The sequence below is a fragment of the Mytilus californianus genome, unplaced genomic scaffold (genome assembly GCF_021869535.1).
Source record: "Mytilus californianus isolate M0D057914Y unplaced genomic scaffold, xbMytCali1.0.p SCAF_13, whole genome shotgun sequence".
NCBI lineage: Eukaryota > Metazoa > Mollusca > Bivalvia > Mytilida > Mytilidae > Mytilus > Mytilus californianus.
This window is the reverse complement of record NW_026262615.1, coordinates 5,891,262-5,916,784: the sequence shown is the minus strand read 5'-3', so window position 1 is coordinate 5,916,784 and position 25,523 is coordinate 5,891,262. Positions and strand designations below refer to the sequence as shown.

Genomic DNA, 25,523 nt, shown 5'->3' with positions numbered 1-25,523 from the left:
TTCTATGCATCAAATATAGTTGACCTATTGCATATTCTATCTAAGAAACAAACTTAATCAGGAAAACTTAACATTGACCAATGAACCATGAAAATAAGGTCACGGTCAGATGATACCTGCCAGACAGACATAAACATCTTACAATCATTCCATACACCAAATATGGTAGACCTATGGCTTATAGTATCTGAGATATGGACTTGACCATGAAAACTTAACCGTGTTCACTGATCCATGGAATGAGTTGGAGATCAAGTGAAAACTGTCTGACAGGCATGAGGACCTTGCAAGGTACGCACATACCTAATATAGTTATACTATAAATCATAATAAGAGAGAAATTAACATTACATAAAATCTGAACATTTTTTTTCAAGTATTCACTGAACAATGAAAATGAGGTCAAGGACAATGGACATATGACAGACGGAAACTTCATAACATAAAGCATCTATATACAAAGTATAAAGCATCCAGGTCGTCTACCTTCTGAAATATTAAGCTTTTAAGCAGTTAGTTAATGCTGCATTGCCCCCAGATCACTATCCCTATGTCTCGCTTTCTGCGACAGAAGATACAGGCTCGATAAAAATTGTGTTATAAGACCATTAATTTTAAGGCCCTCTGTAGTTCATTTTATAAAGATTTAACAAGTCTTACAAGATCACTTTTTTCCTGTCCCTTAAGTAGTCTCTTGAAACAGGTTTCACTGTACACACATGTGTTTTCTAAAAAGACAAACTACTCAAAAAGTGGAATGTACATCATGAACAGTGTAAATTATACCTCTATCTAGTCACTTTTTATCTATTTCTAAATCTAAACATCCACTCTAACATTTAACTGGTCTTTATCAAAACAAGTCTACCCTAAACTATAAAATAAAATGACATTAAAACGATTACAGCTATTAACCTCCTATATACAACCAAACAATCTCATTTTAAACCCTGTGACAAGTCTTCAAAACATGATCCCTATCTACATTTATCTGTAAAACCTATCTGTCGGGTAATAAAACAATAAGGCTTCATCTAACTCTATGTTCTCTTAGTTAAATATGCAAACATTGCATGTACTTGTAAACAATATTATTTGTGATTCTCGAGGACAAAAAAAATTGTTACAATTCATCAAGTACAGTTTTTGTAATAAAATATCCACCATATTATAAAAGCCATCAAGTCTATCATTGAAAATTTACTTTGGGTAGCCAACCGTTTACGAAGTTATTTGAACAAAGAAATCGTGGCTGCCTTTGTTAAACTATAACCTAAATAGTCCTCTCAGGTAAAAAGTTTTACAGGTATATCGTTTCAATGTATAGACATCAATAATTTGACATTTTAGCCGAGTGTACGTTATTGTCCAACCAAACTTCAATAAAGCTCATATCAAATCATATTGACGTACAATATATAAATTCTTTTTACAACTTTTTAGTTACAAGTACATGCATACTGAGTGAAAAGTAAAATATCACCTACATGTACTGTGGATTAGACATGTTTTTTTAGTATAATTAGGTTTCATAGGTTGATGAAAAATGGGATTTTCATGGATACTTTAATTTATTTTGATTCAGCATACAACCCAACAGGGAAATATATATTTTGTTGAACATTTAATTCACCTACATGTATAGATATCTATGAAATCCATGTAAACTAAAGTGCCCACAATCCATTATAAATCTGCAGTATGACTTTCTTTATTAAATGTATCAATTAAATGATAAAGACACCACATATCACAATAATATATGTTATTTTGTTACCTATTCTGACATCGGCCTCGGACTTCTTTTGAACTGAGTTTTACTGTGCATATTGCTGTGTGTTTGTTTTTCTACATTGTCTAGAGGTATAGGGGAGATCTCACAAAACATGTTTAACCACACATTTTTGTGCCTGTCCCTAGTCAGGAGCCTCTGGCCTTTGTTAGTCTTGTATGATTTTTAATTTTAGTTCATTTATGTATTTTGGAGTTTAGTATGACGTCCATTATCACTGAACTAGTACACATTTTTGTTTAGAGACCAGCTGAAGCACGCCTCCGGGTGCGGGATTTTCTCGCTGTGTTGAAGACCCATTGGTCGCCTTCTGTTGTTTTCTGCTCTTTGGTCGGGTTGTTGTGTTTTTGATACAACCCCCATTTCCATTCTCAATTTTATTATATAGTAATACATGAGAATGAAGACTTCATGATGATTTGCGATATCATGATAACTGTAATTATACAATGTATGTAAAATATAACACTGATTACAGTAAAACAATGCACTTTTGTTATTATGTTTCCTATTTTTGTACAATACTGATTTTAATTTATCACAGCTGACCAAATTACTGCCCAAACTCATTTTCAAATGTCCATCTACATGTATCTGCGTCACACATGAAAGATATTAAGTTCTTATTACCTACATATAAATATATTTATAGATTTATTGACCATTTTTGCTCGACTTTCAGTGACTAAAATTGCATGTAGCAAGGACGATTAAAAAACATTAAGAGAGAAGAGGTTTGGTGTTAACAACAATTTGGATATGCAATGTAAAATGAGTGTACATGTATGTTTGGCAAGGACAGATCACCTACGGATATACATATATGTAGGATGTGAACAGATACGATCATCTTAAATCAAATATTTCACGAATTCTATCCTCCTGTGCCTGCAGGATATACTGTACTGGAAAGTCAAAAAATACGGTAAAATCAGGATATATACACCTTCCTTGATTTGATCTCTAGTAAGAAAGATACAATTGTAAGAATCAAAGACAAGAAAAGCATGAAAGTAAAACCTCTTGAACAGACTTGGACTTAGAAATCCAAAGTTTTGAACTCTGTGTGAAAAAAAAACACTTAATACAGAGAAGGTACAAAGTGAAACTGTGTCAAATTAGAATATTATAATAACCACATAATTTCATTGGGTCAAGTGGTTTGAGCTACAATGTAATAGGAACGAAAAAAATCAATCATTGAATAAATCAGTGTAAAATCAAGGGTTAAACTCGGGCCTATATGTGTTTCCATGAAAATTCCTAACCGCTAACAGAAACTTTCAAGGAAATCCAGCAATTGCAAGCCCAGCAACCAGTCAATACCAGATCTAACAAAATGAACTTTATAATTAAACCTTTTACAAAACAATCCTTATATGGTAATGTATATTATCCAACATGTTATGAAATCATTTACATGTATGTTATAAAGTAAGTTTGACAGCTAAACTATCAACACATCAAATTTCTCATGGCCTTTCAACACCCTGACAAAAAAGAACAAAGAGGGGCACACTGAAGGGTATTATGTACAAATTTGTAATTATTGTTGAAGTTTTAACTTCCAGGACGAAATCTTTCCAACATGTGCAGGACAAAAACTTTAATGTTAAACACTCTTAAACATGTGAAGCTGATAAATTTTGATTGAGTGTGAATTACTCTGATTAAGAACTCTGTCGTATCCATAATGTGTGTAATATTTTATGAAAATATATAGATCAAAGGAGTACTGTAAAACTAAAATCAGGTGTCCATAAAAATGTCAGTAGACATTAGTATGTCTTAAATTTGAAATGCCCTCCATTAAATTTGGGAAGGGTTTTCATAATGAATATTCTGTCAAGGTAATAACTGAAAAAAATAAGTTTGCCGAAGATGAAAATGAATTTTCTATCCTATAAAATGCTAGACCAAGCAGGAAATAGTTGTGCACAAGACTGAAAATTAATTATTGTGGAGCAAAGCTGTACTAGCAACAGGTAATAAAATGCTCCGCAGGGCGCAGCTTGATACGACCGCAGAGGTCGAACCCTGAACAGTTGGGGGAAGTATGGACACAACATTCAAGCTTGATACAGCTTTGGATTTGGATTGTGATTAAATATTTGACACAGCATAGGTTTCTAACACAGATTGAATGTGGTCTAAGAACTTAAAAATTTTAAATTGGACATTCACCTTTTATGGTCCAATATCCAAAATCTAAATACATGGTTAGATTCAGCATATCAAAGAACCCCAAGAATTCAATTTTTGATGAAATCAAACAAAGTTTAATTTTGGACCCTTTTGACCTCAATGTGGACAAAGTAGATAACAGGGCCCAAAAATCAAAAATCTAAATACATGGTTAGATTCAGCATATCAAAGAACCCCATATATTCAATTTTTGTTGAAATCAAACAAAGTTTAATTTTGGACCCCGATTTGGACCAACTTGAAAACTGGGCCCATAATCAAAAATCTAAATACATGTTTAGATTCAGCATATCAAAGAACCCTAAGAATTCAATTTTTGTTAAAATCAAACTAAGTTTAATTTTGGACCCTTTGGACCTTAATGTAGACCAATATGAAAACGGAACCAAAAATTAAGAATCTAAATACACGGTTAGATTCGGCATATCAAAGAACCCCAATAATTCAATTTTTGATGAAATCAAACAAAGTTTAATTTTGGACCCTTTTGACCTCAATGTGGACAAAGTTGATAACGGGGCCCAAAAATCAAAAATCTAAATACATGGTTAGATTCAGCATATCAAAGAACCCCATATATTCAATTTTTGTTGAAATCAAACAAAGTTTAATTTTGGACCCCAATTTGGACCAACTTGAAAACTGGGCCCATAATCAAAAATCTAAATACATGTTTAGATTCAGCATATCAAAGAACCCTAAGAATTCAATTTTTGTTAAAATCAAACTAAGTTTAATTTTGGACCCTTTGGACCTTAATGTAGACCAATTTGAAAACGGAACCAAAAATTAAGAATCTAAATACACGGTTAGATTCGGCATATCAAAGAACCCCAAGAATTCAATTTTTGATGAAATCAAACAAAGTTTAATTTTGGACCCTTTTGACCTCAATGTGGACAAAGTTGATAACAGGGCCCAAAAATCAAAAATCTAAATACATGGTTAGATTCAGCATATCAAAGAACCCCATATATTCAATTTTTGTTGAAATCAAACAAAGTTTAATTTTGGACCCCGATTTGGACCAACTTGAAAACTGGGCCCATAATCAAAAATCTAAATACATGTTTAGATTCAGCATATCAAAGAACCCTAAGAATTCAATTTTTGTTAAAATCAAACTAAGTTTAATTTTGGACCCTTTGGACCTTAATGTAGACCAATTTGAAAACGGAACCAAAATTTAAGAATCTAAATACACAGTTAGATTCGGCATATCAAAGAACCCCAATAATTCAATTTTTGATGAAATCAAACAAAGTTTAATTTTGGACCCCGATTAGGACCAACTTGAAAACTGGGCCCATAATCAAAAATCTAAATACATGTTTAGATTCAGCATATCAAAGAACCCTAAGAATTCAATTTTTGTTAAAATCAAACTAAGTTTAATTTTGGACCCTTTGGACCTTAATGTAGACCAATTTGAAAACGGAACCAAAATTTAAGAATCTAAATACACAGTTAGATTCGGCATATCAAAGAACCCCAATAATTCAATTTTTGATGAAATCAAACAAAGTTTAATTTTGGACCCTTTGGACCTCAATGTGGACCAATTTAAAAACGGGGCCCAAAATCCAAAAACTAAATACACGGTTAGATTCAGCATATTAAAGAACCCCATGAAATCAAGAAGAAAACCCCATTGAAATTGGTCAAGAAATAAGCAATTTATAGGAAGTATCTTCTTTTGCACAATCCTGTGCTATTAAATATTTATTGCTATTGCGCAATACTGTACAATTGACAATTTCTTGCTATTGCGCAATATTGTGCTATTGGATATTTCTTGCTATTGCGCAATACTGTGCAATTGAAGATTTCTTGCTATTGCGCAATACTGTGCAATTGAAGATTTCTTGCTATTGTGCAATACTGTGCAATTGAAAATTTCTTGCTATTGCACAATACTTATTATATAATAATTTACACATCCTGTTTGGTGTGTATCTCCTACCATATCATTATTATTTGATTTTAAATATAAATCAGAAATAACCAACTTAAAATGGAAAATTTTAAAAGAAACAAAAAAGGAAAAAAAGAAAAAAAAAGGAAAAAAAAATAAATCCCCCCCCAAAATTTTTTGAACCCCCATTATGATTCATCACCCCCAAACTCAATCCCAGCCTTCCCTTTGTGGTATGGTACCTTGCAGTACAATTTCAGAGAGATCCATACACTTGAACACAAGTTATTGTCTGGAAACTAGAAAAAAATGTGTTTTTTGGCCCCTTTTTGGCCCCAAATTCCTAAACGTTTAGGGCAATTACCCCCAAACTCAAACCCAGCTTTCCCTTTGTGATATGGAACCTTGTAGTACAATTTCAGAAAGATCCATACACTTACACACAAGTTATTGTCATGAAACTAGAAAAATGCTCGTTTTTTGCCCCTTTTTTGGCCCCTAATTCCTAAAATTTGGAGGCAATTACCCCCAAAATCAATCCCAGCATTCCTTTAGTGATATGGAACCTTGTGGTACAATGTCAGAGAGATCCATACACTAACACACAAGTTATGTCTGGAAGTTACAAAAATGCTTATTTTTGGCCCCTTTTTGGCCCCTAATTCCTTTACTGTTATTACCATAACCCCCAAAATCAATCCCAACCTTCCTTTTGTGGTATTGAACCTTGTGGTAAAATTTCATAAAGATCCATTCACTTAAACTAAAGTTAGAGTGCGAAAACCAATGTGTCTTCGGACGACGCCAGACGACGCCGGACGACGACGACGACGACGACGACGACGCCGGACGACGACGACGCCAACGTCATACCAATATACGACCACAAAAATTTTTTTGCGGTCGTATAAAAATGAATAACCATGCAATCTCCTGTAAGCTCCCTCATGAAATAGTTGTATTTACAATGGGGGGTTACAAAACCAGGATTTTACAACCTTGAAATACTGCAAACAGCATGAACTAACAACAAAACATGACAAAACAAGATGCAGCATAAATGTACTTTAAAAGTCATACGTGTTTCCCCCGGCTTAGATAATTAATGAAAAAAAAATTTGAAAACTGACTTTAGTCTTTTTTCTCCAGACAAGGGTTGAACTTTCGGATTTTCTGCCAGATGAGTCATAACAATCTGAGGGGTCCAAGACTTCATATTTTTTCCTCATAATTTTCATAGTGTTATAATAATGGCCAATGCTGCTGGTATTCAAAATTTGGGGAAAATCAGTTACATTGTAATAGTCACATTAAACCATGATATCACAACCTTGAAATACTCCAAACAGCAACAACAAACAGAGTTTCCGAAGGTTTTTTTGGACCTCAGTGGTCTTTGTGTCCAGTAATAATTCAAGCATTATTGGACCATTTGAACAGGTCTATTATATTATGAGTATAAAAAAATTCTTACATCTACACTGGTCATTCAGTCCAATAATTGTTGACATTTTACTGGACCAAACCATTTAATACTGGACATTGCCACATGTCTTATGAACCTTTGGAATGACTGAACAAACATGACAAAACAATATATCATGATTCCTATCATAACTGGACAAGGTCATTCTAATTTGACCTTACTTACAAATCAATATAGAGATCATACAATCCATTTATGTATGAAAATTTTAACATCTGAATACCAATCAACCTATCCTTTGACCATACTAATATATACATTTGTACATTTTATTGTTAGTCTAAGACATTTATTCATTCAACAACAAAAAAATCATGGATTTTGGAAAGATTTTTATGCACTTTAAGAGATAAAGAGATATCAGATTACCGCTATCTTGACAAGATCAACTTTTCAAGGTGGCACAAAAAATATTCACAGCCGAGGAGAAATAAATCATCTTCAATAAATAGCTCCTCTTCTTAGTGAATAATTTCTCAGGCAGAGGGTAAAATTAATAAAGAATGTGCTACATCATAGTACATTCTCAGGGCCCAGCAAAGTAATCTAGAGGTGCTACATCATCAGTACATTCTCAGGGCCCAGTAAAGTAACCATGAGGTGCTACATCATCAGTGCATTCTCAGGGCCCAGTAAAGTAATCAGGAGGTGCTACATCAAAAGTACATTCTCAGGGCCCAGTAAAGTAATCAGGAGGTGCTACATCATCAGTACATTCTCAGAGCCCAGTAAAGTAATCAGGAGGTGCTACATCAAAAGTACATTCTCAGAGCCCAGTAAAGTAATCAGGAGGTGCTACATCATCAGTGCATTCTCAGGGCCCAGTAAAGTAATCAGGAGGTGCTACATCAAAAGTACATTCTCAGAGCCCAGTAAAGTAATCAGGAGATGCTACATCAAAAGTACATTCTCAGGGCCCAGTAAAGTAATCAGGAGGTGCTACATCAAAAGTACATTCTCAGGGCCCAGTAAAGTAATCAGGAGGTGCTACATCAAAAGTACATTCTCAGGGCCCAGCAAAGTAATCTAGAGGTGCTACATCATCAGTACATTCTCAGGGCCCAGTAAAGTAACCATGAGGTGCTACATCATCAGTGCATTCTCAGGGCCCAGTAAAGTAATCAGGAGGTGCTACATCAAAAGTACATTCTCAGGGCCCAGTAAAGTAATCAGGAGGTGCTACATCATCAGTACATTCTCAGGGTCCAGTAAAGTAACCAGGAGGTGCTACATCATCAGTGCATTCTCAGGGCCCAGTAAAGTAACCAGGAGGTGCTACATCATCTGTTCATTTTCAGGGCCCAGTTAAGTACCAGGAGGTGTTACGTTATCAGTACATTCTCTAGGCCCAGTAAAGTAACCATTCCCAATCAGAAGGAATGTTTCATTAAAGTACATTTACATAAAATTTACACATTAATATCTCAAGAAAAATCCATTCAAAAACAAAAGTTAACTGATTTTAGAAACAAATGTTTTGGGCATTAAAACATGTTTTTATTACCTGTTTACACCTTTAATAACACAGTGTTAAAGCAGTAAGACTCTACAGAAGATGCACCTTTGTGGATGATTTATTTACAATGAAAATGTTTCATGACACTTCAAAGCAGTGATGAGATGGATTGTGGCAGTGCCTAGAATAACTCTATATCCTATAGACTATTTTCATATTACCAACTTTTGACTCTGAAGTTCATACTTTTTTGACAGGTTACCCACTCTGTGGTAGGACAACCTCACAGGTAATCGGTAAAATATTTTAAAAGAGCAACTTAAAGAAGTACAATCAAGCTTACAATCGGTACAATTTGGGGATGAAATTAACTGTTTTATGTTTTTTGTCCACGATAAAATCACTGGAAAACAGTTAACTCTCTCCCCAAATTGCACTGATTTCATGTTTGATTTTACTTCTTTTGTTTGCTCTTACTTGATCACAGAGTAGGTAACCTGTCAAAAAATTATATAATCAAGAGTCAAAAGTGCGAAAAAGTATATTGAAACACTTAGGACTAGCAATGACATTATCAAGTAATTACAGTATGTACACTGTATCAAATCATCAGATGACAAAGTCTAAAATTTTGAACATTGTACATTAATGTCACATTATCCAATTTGTATCTTTGGATAATATATATATGCAATAATGAATCATCTGAATCATGTGAATGATTTGATTGTTTGATTTTGGAATGGTATAAACCATTGTGACAGCAACCATACAACAAAATTAACCCAAAAAATATCTTGAGGGAAACATCTGTTCTTTCAAAAATGATTGAACTTGCGGAACAATAATAGAAAAAATGTTAAAGTAAGATTAGAACAAGAATAAAAAAAAACATTAAAGCAACAATAGAACAATATGTACAACAACAGCCAGTGGCAAATATTTCAAGCATATATTCAGACAAGAACAAATCAAATGTAAAAAAGTAGATAAAAAAAGAAGGAATAACAGTTCGGGATAGGAATTTTGCCTTGCAGCAGGTCATTGACTGTCACTGAGGGCTCAAGAATCTAAAAGTGACCCAGGTAAGTATACATAGACCACAGGAATTAAATGTCATGTTTTGGACACAAACATGTCAATTTTGTCTACTCTCACAAAAATGAGAACCTATAATGTATAAATGTATAAGATTTTCTATGAATGGCTAATATTACTATCATCTATTATATCAAAGGCAATAATTCCCACCTACTATTATTCTTTCCTCAAGGCATAGACAAATTTATTGCTAAATATACAAATTATATTCCAAAAGAAAATATGACTTTTATTGAAGGTTGATTCAAGGTCAATACAATATATTTAAACTTCATTTAGGACCTGAGATTACAAGAAGGGGGACCATATCAAACCCAGGAATGTTTGTTGTGTTGGGGCCTTTTACAGTTTAATTTACTATACTGTCATGACTGTATGGGATTTGCTCATTTTTGAAGGACCTATAATTGCTTACATCTACACCATTTGGTATCTGATGGATAGTTGGCTCATTGGCAATCATAATACAACATCTTTTTATAATGTGTCCAGACATCTTCACATTTAACACACAAACATACAACATGTACAAACCGTCAACTCTTTTATAATAAACATAAATATACATATATATAGCAAGATAGTCTCACTCAAATATCAAAACTTTCATTTGAAAATGAAAGAGAAATCAGAACTATTATTAAATCACATAAAAAGGACTTAAGAATTCTCATTATTTATTAAGAACAACTTATAGATTATATCATGGCCCCAAGTACAAAGGTGTACCTGTAATTAGACCTACATAACATCTGCAAAACATATATATAACACACCTGGGCATTATAATAATCTGACTATCTACATGGAAAACATGTACACCTAAATGTTACTGAATTCTAACTGAAGTCGTCCACTTAAATACTTTCACTCTGATCATGATAAGGTCTTTCCACTTTTCTGTGGAAAGACCTATTGTATTTGTTCTGATTATTTTTTTTTTTTTTCTTCTTCCGCCAAACCCTTTTCTTGCTGTATAAAGTTGCTTCGCAAGATGTCGTTTAGATATTTTGGATATTATATCAAACAGTTATTGCGCTTTTAAAACTCATCTTGTTTAGGCGAAGACTTTTTATTGTAAGAGTTATGATTTCTATAATTAACTTTAAGATGAATTCATCTTGTTTTTTATGACTGAGGGAAAAAGTCTGTACACTGTATAAATATACAATATTTCAAAAATAATAATATAAATAAATCCATCTGAATTGATCATTGATGGTTTCTGTTAAATTTATTCACAACTTTTTGAGACCCCATTGCCCATTGTTGAAGACTATGTTTTGCTTATTTGTTTTGTTTCAACTTTGGTTGCTGTCTTATTGATAGATACCCTATTTGTACAACCCTAAATCTACTTTTATTCCTAGTGAATATCTCATCTGTCCATAATTTGGTATTGTATTAACCAGTGAGTGGGGTTTGGAATGGTTGTCAAAAAGAAAATCATTTAAAATCAAATTAACTTAAAATTTTCATTTAAACTCTAATGATAGCTTGAAAATAATAAAATTTCACAAAGGGACTTTTAGCACACAAGTTTTAAAGTTTTCAGAGTATAAAAATATGTAGATATTTTTGGAGAAAATTGATCCCCATTGAATATTTGTTATCATCAAAGTCAAGGTAATGAAGGTATTGATGAGTGAAAACTTTGTTTATAGATTGATTGTTAGTGTTAAATGCCCCTTTCAGCTCTATTGGTTATATCCTGGTGGTCAGTTTTTATTGGTGGAGAGAGCCACAGACCATCAGAAGGAAATTTTTTATCAAAATTTGAAGATGATCTGGCATAAAATGAAGGCCAGCCTTATCCTTAAAGTGTAGAAGAATTACATTGTTGTAATAGACAGGTCAAAAACACTTTTCCTTGTGTGGAGTATAATACATGTACTTATCATGAGGGGCCTCTAGGCCTTTAATGACCTTGACTTGACTGTGAAGCCATTTAAAGGTAGAAGAATAGTTAAAACAAATATTACATTGTATATGGCCCTATGTTCATGTTTACATCTCTTTAATTCTCTTTACAGTCAATTAACTAAATTGGAAAGTCTTGAAAAGCAATTATAAACAAACAGTTTTATTTACCATCAACCCCCCTCCAATACACTTCATCAATGACCTTGAATGACCTTTACCATTTCACCATTAACAACATAGGATATTGTTTGCAGTAATTTCCCGTTTTTTATCTCTGATACTTACATACAATGTATGTAATTTAGATAATGTTTGATAATGTACGATACACAAACTAACACATGTGGTAACCATTATACCTCTTTTGAAGGATTACGTAATCAGGAGGGAAATTCTTTTCCATCATACATTCAACATAATCTTGCAACTGAGCATGGCTTTCACTTAGTGAATGAACTTTTCTAGCATTCTGCAGTAAAAAAGAGGCAGAGAAAAAAAGGGTACATTCAAAACTCACAGTCTTCGCACTCAACCACTGATATCATAGTAAAAAACAAAAAACAAAGAAAAACAGGTCCATCAAACACTTGACCACACAATAAACTGAAGACTTTACTGTTTTGATATAGCATACATTTGTAAAAAGATCCCATGCATTGATCTTACATAGAAAAACAAAGGTCCCAGAACCTGATATACACGTAACATATATATAGTAGCATTAAAGACTAAAATGTCAAAGGTTTTAGTTTACATATAGCACTAAAAGGGTCTCAGACTTTGATCATTTTGATGGTATAATTTAAAAACACATGTACTACTGGGAAACAACATTGTATCTGCTAAACAAATATAGAATATAATATACCAAATGTTTTATCACCTATATAATCTAAAAAACAAATATTTTATCTTCATAATAAGTTTTTTCAAAAATACTATTTGTTTTTTTGTTTTTTTGACTGATTTCCAGTAAGTGTAAATAAATCTATCACTGCTTTTTGATGCACACACTTCAATCCATCTGTTTTTATCATAAACAAATAAACACTTAACAGTCATAAAATATACAAAGCACTTCTCTTTTACAAGCAGTATTATGGTATATCAATTTGGGTCAATAACACATGTGTGTCTTGTAAAATTGTAAATCAGTGCTACAGCATGCACATTTTCCCCACCACCAGAGGGCTGGTCAATTTTGTTTCAGGGTACAACGAGAGTTAAATTGGACTTTACATCTCATGGTCAATTTCTAAATTAAAATATGCATGCATCAGGGTTCTCACTAAGGATTTTTTATGCTGCGTCACAGGACTCATCATTTTTTGCCATGGAGAAGTCTAACAATGTGAAGATGAAATTCTATTGCTATTAAATTCATTATTTCAGTTTCAATGACAAAATAGAGCAAGATAATGGCATCACTTTCAGATTATATTTAAACTTTTGTTATCATGGTTATAAAATGATGATACATGTATACATACATATATGTGCTCATAAGTCGAAAAATAAACTTCTTCTTGTAATTATTCAAGTAAAAAAAAATTTCACTCCCTCTTTTTGACACTAAATAACCATGAAATTTTCTGTGACACCACGTTCAGCTTCACTATTTCTACTTTAACAAGAAATGAATGTAACAGGATGCTGTTACGAAGTCTCCCAAACGAAGCTCCCATAATTCGTAATTCCCAGGGTCGCCTGACATTGGGCAACATCCATTGAAAATTGGTTTGGTCCAGTAAAGTTATATGCATTAGTGATGCCTGGGGACTAACCTTGTATATCATTCAAATCATCTTGGCATGACAAACCAGAATATATATGGTTTAGGGGTGGGGATCTCAACCATTTACAAGATACTAGAATATTGGGGGTGGGGAGGAACCCCTGGGGACTGGCCCTATACGTCATTCAAATGTTCATTACATGACGAACAGGAATATATATGGTTTAGGGGTGGCGATCTCAACCATTTACAAGATATTAGAACATTGGGGGTGGGGGGAACCCCTGGGGACTGACCGTATATGTCATTCAAATCTTCGAGACATGACAAATAGGAATATATATGGTTTAGGGGTGGGGATCTCGACCATTTACAAGATATTAGAACTTTCTCAAATGACAGGGGGTCGGGATGACCCCTGGGGACTAACCCTGTCTATCATTCAAACCATCTTCGCATGACAAACCAGAATATATATGGTTTAGGGGTGGGGATCTTGACCACTTAGAAGATATTAGAACTTTCTTAAATGGCAGGGGGTGGGGGTGACCCCTGGAGACTAACCCTGTATTTCATTTGATGTGCTTTATCATGACAAACCAGAATATATATGGTTTAGGGGTGGGGATCTCGACCATTTACAAGATATTAGAACTTTCTCAAATGGCAAGGGGTGGGGGTGACCGCTGGGGACTAACCCTGTATAACATTTGATGTGCTTTATCATGACAAACCAGAATATATATGGTTTAGGGGTGGGGATCTCGACCTTTTACAAGATATTAGAACTTTCTCAAATGGCAGGGGGTCGGGATGACCCCTGGGGACTTACCCTGTATATCATTCAAACCATCTCAGCATGACAAACCAGAATATATATGGTTTAGGGGTGGGGATCTTGACCACTTAGAAGATATTAGAACTTTCTTAAATGGCAAGGGGTGGGGGTGACCCCTGGGGACTACCCCTGTATTTCATTTGATGTGCTTTATCATGACAAACCAGAATATATATGGTTTAGGGGTGGGGATCTCGACCATTTACAAGATATTAGAACTTTCTCAAATGGCAAGGGGTGGGGGTGACCGCTGGGGACTAACCCTGTATAACATTTGATGTGCTTTATCATGACAAACCAGAATATATATGGTTTAGGGGTGGGGATCTCGACCATTTACAAGATATTAGAACTTTCTCAAATGGCAGGGGGTCGGGATGACCCCTGGGGACTTACCCTGTATATCATTCAAACCATCTCAGCATGACAAACCAGAATATATATGGTTTAGGGGTGGGGATCTTGACCACTTAGATGATATTAGAACTTTCTTAAATGGCAGGGGGTGGGGGTGACCCCTGGGGACTAACCCTGTATAACATTTGATGTGCTTTATCATGACAAACCAGAATATATATGGTTTAGGGGTGGGGATCTTGACAACTTAGAAGATATTAGAACTTTCTTAAATGGCAGGGGGTGGGGGTGACCCCTGGGGACTAACCCTGTATAACATTTGATGTGCTTTATCATGACAAACCAGAATATATATGGTTTAGGGGTGGGGATCTCGACCATTTACAAGATATTAGAACTTTCTCAAATGACAGGGGGTGGGGATGACCCCTGGGGACTAACCCTGTATATCATTCAAACCATCTTAGCATGACAAACCAGAATATATATGGTTTAGGGGTGGGGATCTTGACCACTTACAAGGTATTAGAACTTTCTTAAATGGCAGGGGGTGGGGGTGACCCCTGGGGACTAACCCTGTATTTCATTTAATGGGCTTTATCATTTAGAACATTTTCAATTAAAAAGTTTGTGTCTATCACGAACGGTTTTCAATTTATAATCATTTGAAAATTTTAAAAAATAAAATCCCATAGGGTTCTATAGTAAAACCCTCTTTTCTTTTTGCCCCTCAAAGTACCCCTTTATAAACCCCATTGCAAAAACAAAACCCTGATTGCACCACTAGACATGTTAGTCTAACATATTGTGAAACCCTAAGTTAATCCGACAAGCGGTTTTGGAGAACGGGTGCGGACAAGTTCAAATTTAAAAGCGGCGGAAGAAGAAGAAGAAGAAGAAGAAGAAGAAGAAGAAGAAGAAGAAGAAGAAGAAGAATAATAATAATAATAAGAACTGAGCAAAAACAATAAGTCTTCCCAAACTTCGTTTGGGAGACTTAATAAATACAGATTCACGTCTGACATGATGACAATACTACTACAATCTCTTCAGAATAAAGCAATTTATTTTTAAAATGACTGTTTGAAGACCAAACCAATTCAATTATATCTAAATTAAGGTTGAAAACCCACGGAATGCAATTGTATTTTAACTCTGCTGGGCTTTTATCCTGAATGAACTCCTCATTATACGACATTAAAACTCATAATTAACATGTGCTGGAGAGTACATGTGTGAACGCTGTGTAAAATACAATTCAGACTGAAATACTTTAATGAAATTAGCACATATGACATTAATGATGTCATAATTATGAAGTTTAGAAGGCTGTCCTAGAAAAAATATGTTTACGTTACTAATTGCATTGATGTAGACTTAAGTTAACGTAGCAGGGAAGCGACCATTTATTAGATAGAATAAAGCAATTGTGTGTATATGTAAATATAAGTACACATAATCTGCACTGCCTGAACTAAAATCATATTTAGTAGTCGATGGAATTTCCTTTATTAAATATTCTACGTAATAAAGATCAAGCAATTGTGGTTAAAAACATAAATAAATTTTATATCAATATACATGTTGTATTTTTTAGGTTTGAAAATAACTTTTATTAGCAATAATTTAACATGCATTTACATTTAAGTGCTAAATCATTAGCACTTTTAAACAAAAAGTTCTTTTCTTTCGTAAGCCAATTTTAAAACACGAAAGAAAGAATATTGTATTATGGACAAAGGTATGCCTGTTTCTACAAGACAAATTAAAATGATATTTGTTTCAGTTATCAGAATACCTCACTGGCACATGTACATTAAAAATTCATATCAATATATAATATGGGATAAATGTCTCCAAGGCAGTGTTTTCCAGAGCTTCTAAATTTTAAGAGTCATTGTTGACTCAATAATTAAAAGATAGATACATGTGAAGTTGGGAGTCATTTCTTACAATTGTAAGGTCCCTCGATAACTTTAGAATACTATCTTAATATGGTTGACATAAACAGCATTTTCCATAATATGCAATTTAAGAACAGATCAGCTGGTTCCCTTTAATCATGTTCCAGTAAATTAGACAACTTGCAAGAACACCCTCTTGACAAAACACTGTAAAGAGGCCATAAATTGTGATAATTACAGAGCCATGTGCATCTGCATGTAAACGGTAATTAAATTCTCCTTCACTAGTCACAGACAGAGAGACCTATCCTGCAGTGTTCTCCCCACGGTCATATAGCAGCAAGCGCCAAGGTACTTTAATTTCTTACAGTGGTGTTCTCCCCATGCTCTTATAGCGCCATTGTATTTCATTTCTTACAGTGGTGCTATCTGAAGAGATTTTATTTTAGAGTGTTATAACTGTACATGTGGGGCTATAATATTTGAAAACTGTTACCTTTACATTATATTTTAAATACAGTGGTGATGTATGAAATAGTGGGGATAATTTTCACTCTATTTGGACTGAATATAAAAAAACATTAAATACAAAATTAAATTCTATAACATGTCTTTCTGTGTGGTTGATCCAATATTTGACTATAAATTAAAAGCAGAAAAAGAGTTCAAATGAATTTTCATATAAGAAAAAGAAACTTTGTTCATGTTTTGATTGCTAGGCAAAAAAAAATAACTGAAGGTTGTGGGTATTGCATATTATTTTCGAAGGAAAACCCTTCTTCAAAACAGAGAATAAATGAATATTTGTGAGAGATCACACCAATCATCCCTGTACTAGTAGATATTTCTATACATGTATATCCTTTAAGAAAATGCTTAACAGAGGCAGCAAACACAGGGCAACCAATTTAAAATAAAACTGATCAATCGTTTGAAAAATTATCTGTTGTCTCTTCAAATACTAAGTAATCTCTGTAGACATCAGAAATTACTAATGTAACAATTAAAAGAGATCAATTACAAATTGCTTTAATATGAACAAAAAACCAGCTACAAAAAATGTATATCAAAATATCCCAAATTAATTAGCTTGAAAACAATGTCTAAATGGTTTATTGAATTATGTATATCCAAGACATCAAAGAAAAAGCTGGCTAAAACAATTTATGAAAGTTACGTAATTTTCACAGGTTGCACAGCAGTTTTTTGGAAAGTTAATGACTTTAACACTACTTTAATTTCTGCATTGCTTTATTTAACGCCCAAAGTATCATAAAGAATGCTTCTGGTTTTAAAATTATCTTAATTAGATAAAAACATATGTATACATTTACATTTATAAAAATAAGAAGATGTGGTACGATTGCCAATTCAATGAGACAACTCTCCCAAGAGACGTAGAAGTGTATACCTGTAGGTCACTGTATGGCCTTCAATAATGAGCAACAGAATGTACATGTATGCTGTAACTCCCGATAGACATACCTATATACATGTGTACATGTTATGCTGCCCATCAAGGGCCCTTGATTGGAATAATAAATATTCTTATATACAGTATTTATTACTGTCTCTCCCTTAATTCTATCCGACTTATTTAATTATTTGGATTTTAAAAATATTTTTGATTTAAAACATTTCATTTAAACAGAGAGATGTATTCCTTAGTCATTTTAAAACAATATTTACATTACGTGTTTAAACACCATACAAATCTCATGTATAAAATGTAAAATTAAATTGTACATTTCATGTTTCATGTGTTGAGTAGGGGAAATTTGAAATATTACAATATACATATATCACCCCTGGGTTTTGTATAAGATCAAACAATGTGTTTAAGGTGTTTGGGGGCATGTAAACATCCTCCTTTACTACACACACTTATCTCTAAGAGCTATTATACATTACACAATTACCAATAAACAGTCTAACCTCATAAGACAGGCAAGGTTAATTGATATTTTATAACAATTTAATTGTCTTTATGATCGTATAATTAAAATCTTTATACAATTATGTCACAAGATAATTAAGTATAATATTACCAGCACATACTTGTACTAACATTTATACCTAAATTGAGTCATTTGGGTATTGTTTAGGGTCAAAAGGAAAATGTTTTCAAATCTATTTATTTGATTGGTTTTAAAAAACCTTAGGGTGTTATAGACTTTTGTGTTTTACCGGATATATCCGATAACAATGGAATTTATGGGGTATTTCTTTGAAGTGAATCTATGTTTCTGTGTGTGAAATATACGTGACAGTGTATAATAGGTTTCTCCTGTATTTGTAGGAAAATCATTTGTGAATCAGAATTCCAATATATTTTAAATCTACCTTCCATTTAATCTTACATATATATGTAATCAACCATTTTCAGAAATTTGTTTTATTTCATTTTAACTGAGAAGATCTTTATATATCTAATACTTTATAAATGGAAAGACAATAAATATGTATGCTATATGTTGAATATACAATATGTATAAGAATCTTCCAGATTTTCAAACCAATAAATGTATACAACTGACAATTTATATTTCCCATTAAAAAATGGCTATAACTTTATAACTTAAGGAACTTTTTTTGTGTGTGGTATGAATATATATATATATATACATTGCAGGGTTCTCACTAATGACTTTTGAAGGCGAGTCCAAGGACTTATCATTTTTGGCCATGGTGAGTCCAACAGTAAGAAGAAGATACTTTATTGCAATGTAATTTATCATTTTAGTCTCCATGACCTAATAGGGCAATGAAATGACATTAAATTTAGATTACTTTTAAACTTTTGGTATAAAATGATATGTGTGTTCATGCAGTTTATACAAAATATTTTAATCTTGATGCATCTTTGGACTCACCAGTTTTAAAAATGGTGAGTCCAGACAGATTTTCATGAGTCCAGGACTCATGGACTCGCCTTAGTGAGAACCCTGTACATTGTAAAAATGTACATCTGTAAGACTATTTTTCTTTTCTTCATCCTAGAAATCTATTAATGACTGAATAACATTAAATAACTTGCACATAGCATTGGTTCCTAAGCCGTTAAGATGTTTTATGTTTCTATATTGATTCTGGAAAAACACTTAAATCATATTTTGTACTGGCTTACAGAATAACAGTATAATTATTTTTTATCATTACAGAAAGGAAATCTCCGACTTGCATTTATACATGAATAAAGACAAAAATGAAATTATTAGATTATTATTAGTATGCCTTCTTGAAAAATTTATATGAATGAAAGGGGTGAAAGATGGCAAAACATATAGATAATTTCACAAAAACCTTTTTAATTCAATTACTATACACGGAAAACATTGTTTGTGTTTATCTAGTTCATTTGAACACTGATCAAAAACCATGTAGGAGAGACAAAAACACACAACCATTATAATTTATAATCCTTCAGAATGGAAAGAAACACAATTATGATTATAACAATGTAAAACTTCATTAAAATAGACTTAGTTGAGTATAGATTTCCTTAAAGCATCATATCCAATTGAGTTTTAAAATTGTATCAATATTTAGATCATGTTTAAGGAAATCAACCTCTGGCAATTACAGAACTTTACATTTGTATACAAGTATGTCATTGGGTTTTTTTTTGTTTATACCAAGGTTTCACTTTCAGCTGCCGTAACTGAAAATTTTCAACTTTGGTAAAACATCCACTAATCAAAAAACAGTTTCCTAAGTTAAAGAAAATCAAATACACAAGGAACAAGATGAACAGTGGTATTTGTTTTAAGGGATCTCCTGTAGTTGGTGATCGCAATACTGGTATACTAGTATTGTGCACAATACTGGTATAAAAATTTTGTACCAGTATTGTATTCCAGTATTGTACCAGTATTGTGTTTTTTTTAAATAAACAATACCTATAGGTAATTAATCTTTTATCAAAGGTGTCACATATATATGCATAATGATATTAACATATGACATGACAATTTTATATGGAATGATTGTATGTTTAACTGATGATGCCATTGATGGTACACTGCGATTGTAATCAAAGAAAGTTTTAAATCTTCTGATGTTTTTTTCTAAAGGGAACCGTACTGTCTCAGCATTTTAACAAACTCTTTACTTTCTTCTATGTTTTCTTCCAGCTCTCTCTTTCCAATAGTATATTTTAGTGAATTTTATATTGACATTAATGCTGTTATAGCTTCTGTATCATCAACATTGCTATTGTTTATTTCTTCTTCAGATGGCATTTCTGCAATCCCCACTTCCTACATGTATATTGATATTTATGTATTCAGTCTGTGGACTTTCTCTTACGCTTACTAGATTACAAGCTTGTTTAGATAGCACCTGTACGGCTCTCTTACTGTAGGAGTGCTTGTCTAGTATTAGTATTTGAGTATTTGTACCAGTAGATATATCTGCTACAAATTGTATTGCCCATGGTTCTGAATCAACTGCTTAAACTACCCTTTACATTCATGTAGACAAACTAGTAAAAGCAGTTAATTTGATTATAATCAGGTTCCCCTATTAAGCAACTTTTTATGTTTAATGGATATTGATATCTTTTATCATGTTTATTGTGAAAGATTGATAAGAAAATAAAGACAAACAATGCTTAGAATCTTAGTATACATGTATTAAAATATCTGTAAAAAAAATACGATGGCATACATGATCATACATGTAAATGCTGAATTTACAGTGTTATAGTGTAATAATTTGCTTGAATTTATTAAATAATAACTCAGATAATAAAGCTTTTATTTTATTTTATCTACATTGATCTAAATTGAATTAAATAAAATATAGAAATATGATAAAATTATTAGCAACTATTTATATAATTAACAATTGTTTGAATGAGATGATTTAATTACAATAATCTTTTGTTTATTTGTACAATTATAGTAATTATTTTTAACTGGTTGTTAATTGATTTCAAAATTATCCTCTATAATCTTTTTGAGTTCATTTAATCTCCCTGTGATCTTCAATATCTAATTTTGCTTAAAATTCATTTTTCATTATACACCTTAAAGTATAGTGAACAATACAGCTACAATACTGGTATATCAGTAATGTACCAGTATTGCTGTTTTTTTAAAAAAAAGTTACAATACTGGTACAAAATTTTTATACCAGTATTGTGGACAATACTGGTATACCAGTATTGCGATCACCAACTACAGGAGATCCGTTTTAAGATTTACAGTTCGATTTTATTGTACACAAGTTTCTGTTTCTTTTTCAAATGATCATATCATTTAAACATACAACCTACATCTTAAATTCTCTTCATAAATTTTATCTTTCAAAGCATGGGTTCTTAAAGCAAATAATGCAACCATCCCTGTTGTTTTCGGGGTACATGTACACAATGTATGGTACTAAATCATATACCACCCCCAATGGTGACTCATCTAAAAATGCTTTGTTTAGAGGGCTTGTATTTGTGCTTTTATGGGACTATCATATAATAAACAAAAAGGCCCTTCTTGGTACAGTATTTGCAAATATATTCAGTAGAATTTTTAAATATACGATCTGTCGATCGTAAGTGCTTTATCTACACGTGTGTATCAATTCGTCAACATTTTTGTGTATTACCTGTTCAGAATTTGATTTGGACACAAATAAAAACAGTCCAAAAATCGTAATCCACAACGAACTGTGTAACTTCATCACAATGTTTATCAATAGTCAGAATAAAATGATGATCCCTTGTGGCTATATCATGTAAGAATATTCCTTAGTAAATCGGAAATAAACACTTATTGTTACTTGTATAAATCCCCTCGACACTTCCCCCAATGGCTTCCGGAACTATTAATATTTTTTATATTCCTCCGCGTGGATATTTTTAGAACTGCACGATTTACTGTCATGTGATTCCAATTTTCTTTAATAATTAAGTTAAAATAACTTCGTCGTGCAAACGATTATCAGATTAGAAATGAATGTTCAATTTTCGTTGTTTTTTCCCTTCTGCTGTAAATAGCTACATTATAGCAGATAAAACAACGACATGTTGTGAAAAAAGATCTAAATCGTCATTTCCGTTGGAATGTCATTCATGAAAAAGTTACAACCAAAGGGAAACCCGATTTTTCTTATTTTTTAAAAATATCCTTAGCCAATAATTGAGTCAAAAAACTATATTTTTGATTGGACCTGCTTAATGAATTTGTTATTTACTTTTTATTCAAAGTATATGAAAATAATGGAATTCTCGAACCGGCTAGGTGTTTATATCAAGGATTTGTATAGTAAGAAAAGTCCACGAGATTCCAATCCTTCTTTACTATACAAATCCTTTGTGTTATCTTAAATACGTCCTATAATATATGACTTCGGGCCATTAATTTCTGTTTCTGTTTATTTCTGATATTTTTTTTTTTTTTACTTATTTTGCTATTTCTTATTTTTAAATTTACTATTTTTTGTTTTTACTATCAATGTGCCGCTTATAATAGACGTATTTACACTTGTAAGCAAATTTGTCCGCCATTACGTAAAATCACACAGGTTCCCGTAAACTTTGACATCATAATTCAAAACATTTGACGTCAATTAAAAAGTGATTGTTGCCTGACGTCAAAAGGTTATTCGGAGTAGATCTAAGGTCATTCGGAGGCAAAATATAGTTAAATACCAAAAGTGTAAATACGTTTATTAAAGAAAATAAAATATCAGCATGAAAACGTTAAATAACGAAAATATAATGCGAAGGCATATATTATAGGACTAGGTGCTATCTATTACTTTAGCAGAAACATATAAGTCTGCAATATTAGTTTCAGATTATTAGTTGTTTTCTTCGGGAGTGTACAAAACTCTTTAATAACTTATAACATGATTTTTATTGACTTTGTCCTTTCGATTCGATTGACAGTTATGACTTTTCGGCTTTCTACACAACATAACACTTCGACACAATCTTAAAAGTTTTCTTATTTACTTAAATGGTCCCTTGAAAAAGACCGATTGCAGATTTATATAAAGCCTTCTTCAGTTTTGGAAAAGGTGAATATAATAGACTTACTGGAAGTGTGCTGAGATGCATGATTATATTTATTTATTTATTCATTAAAATGAAATACATATTTATACCCCGAGGGGTTGAAGGCATATACACACTACTACAATACAAATATATACAAAATTATAAAATATCAAACATCATATATAGTAAAAAAATATGTGATAATATTTATGCAGTGCAAATGACTTTTTAATGAACGGAACAGTAAGCTGCACAATATAAAATGAAGATAGAAATAATTGTAATTTTTCGATTTTCAAAATTATTTTTAAGAATGTATTTCTCTAATTCATATTTTGTCTTAATTTTACTGTACAAGAACATTTTACTTGTTTCATAAGTTGATTTTAATTTTTCATTGAATATATTTTCCAAGCTATCTTTAAGTTCTTTTTTAATATTTTTTTGAGAATGAACTCTTCTCTTGTTTATAGTCTATTTCCTGTATTTTATTTGTGTTAGCTATATTTTCTACATAAGAGAACCATGAAAATGTACCGTTTATACTGAGTCTTTATTATAGCTATTAAAGTACACCTTGAATATCTCTGTACAAGTCGACAATAAAGTATATTGGCGAGTTGTACTGAGGTATTCCTGTTGGCACCAATTGGACGCTTATCATATGGCAAAATTTGGGGTAATTTGCTAATTTGCATAGCGGCCATTTTGCCTTATCATGACGGCAGCCATTACAATAGGATTATATAAGCCCTTTTAATAAAAATGCCAATATGCAAATACCTATGTCGAATGAACAATTTGTTCGCATATAGGTGAATTGTACATGTTTTTAGGCTTCTGTCCGTGTACAAATGGTCATTGTTTACTCTGAAATCTTTCGGCCTTTTTAGTTTAAAAATCGGAAGCGTAACCATTGTGTAATTGCTATATAAGATCAAATAATATGACGTAAAATCGTAAAATAGCAAGATTCAAAACAGAAATACACATGCAAGAAGATATTGTTCATGATTTGTTCGCATATAGGGAAACACCTTGTAGGTTGAATTTTATAGTTAAATAACTTTTAACTTACCTGCTTTCTTAAGTTTTCGGCCAAATTCTTTTAAAAACATGATGATTTCAACCTTCCCATTTCGTAAAAAGTCAAATTTTAAGCATTTTCCCTTAGAATTACACAGCATTTTTGTAAATATCCGCCAAAGGAAGTTTTTAAAGATACATTAGTTTTAGATACATGACGGAAAAGGACTGGATTATCCGCAAATCTATAATAAATCATATTTTCAATCTTAAGCTAAGGGAAGTAATTTGAACAAAAGGGACAAAGTCACGTGGTGCAAATGATTTAAATAAAGTACCTTTGATTTTGCCATATGTTTAGTAGCAGACTTGTTCCTGTGTAGTTATGCATCACTGTTTATATGCCGACCAAACTGTCTAAATTCCATTAGTAATTGATAAATTCAAAAACCTTTACCGTTAAATTGAGCATATGTTTTCTTTAAAAAACGAAGAATGAGTCCTGTAAATTAACCAAAGGAAATTTATTTATAAACAAATAATATTCAGAATTTACGTCAAAGAAACGATTTTTTGTTCCCTATTGTTAATTTTCTCTTTTAAACGGTACGACGATGTTGCTTTGGCCATTCTGACGACCAGTGAGTATATTTCCCAACTTGTTTATTATGACCGTTTCTGTACATGAATAGATAAACATATGTATGCAATTAAGGGATTTAAATTAATTAACAGATGCAGGTAGAAATAACAATAGATTAAAAGAGCAATTAGTTTTCCGCTAT

General features: G+C 32.4%; 1 protein-coding gene and 1 long non-coding RNA gene across 4 annotated transcripts in view; one reads left to right on the top strand and one right to left on the bottom strand.

Moving 5' to 3' along the window:
* LOC127723065 (uncharacterized) overlaps positions 1-22,550 on the bottom strand; it is a 63,212-nt gene extending 40,662 nt beyond the window's left edge. Inside the window, exon 1 of the mRNA XM_052229503.1 lies at positions 22,317-22,550. Coding sequence (XP_052085463.1) covers positions 22,317-22,391 — 75 coding nt within the window. The 5' untranslated portion in view covers positions 22,392-22,550. The remainder of the gene's footprint in view (positions 1-22,316) is intronic.
* On the top strand, positions 8,007-8,818 carry LOC127723077 (uncharacterized). 3 transcript variants are annotated; one of them, XR_007991844.1, is made up of 4 exons: positions 8,007-8,142; positions 8,191-8,238; positions 8,431-8,601; positions 8,745-8,818. It is a non-coding gene; the product is annotated as an uncharacterized LOC127723077 (long non-coding RNA). The 3 variants fall into 3 exon arrangements; XR_007991845.1 differs by lacking the exon at positions 8,745-8,818 and having other exon boundaries at positions 8,431-8,682; XR_007991843.1 differs by lacking the exons at positions 8,007-8,142; positions 8,191-8,238 and adding an exon at positions 8,295-8,382.
* Positions 22,551-25,523: the final 2,973 nt, after the last annotated feature.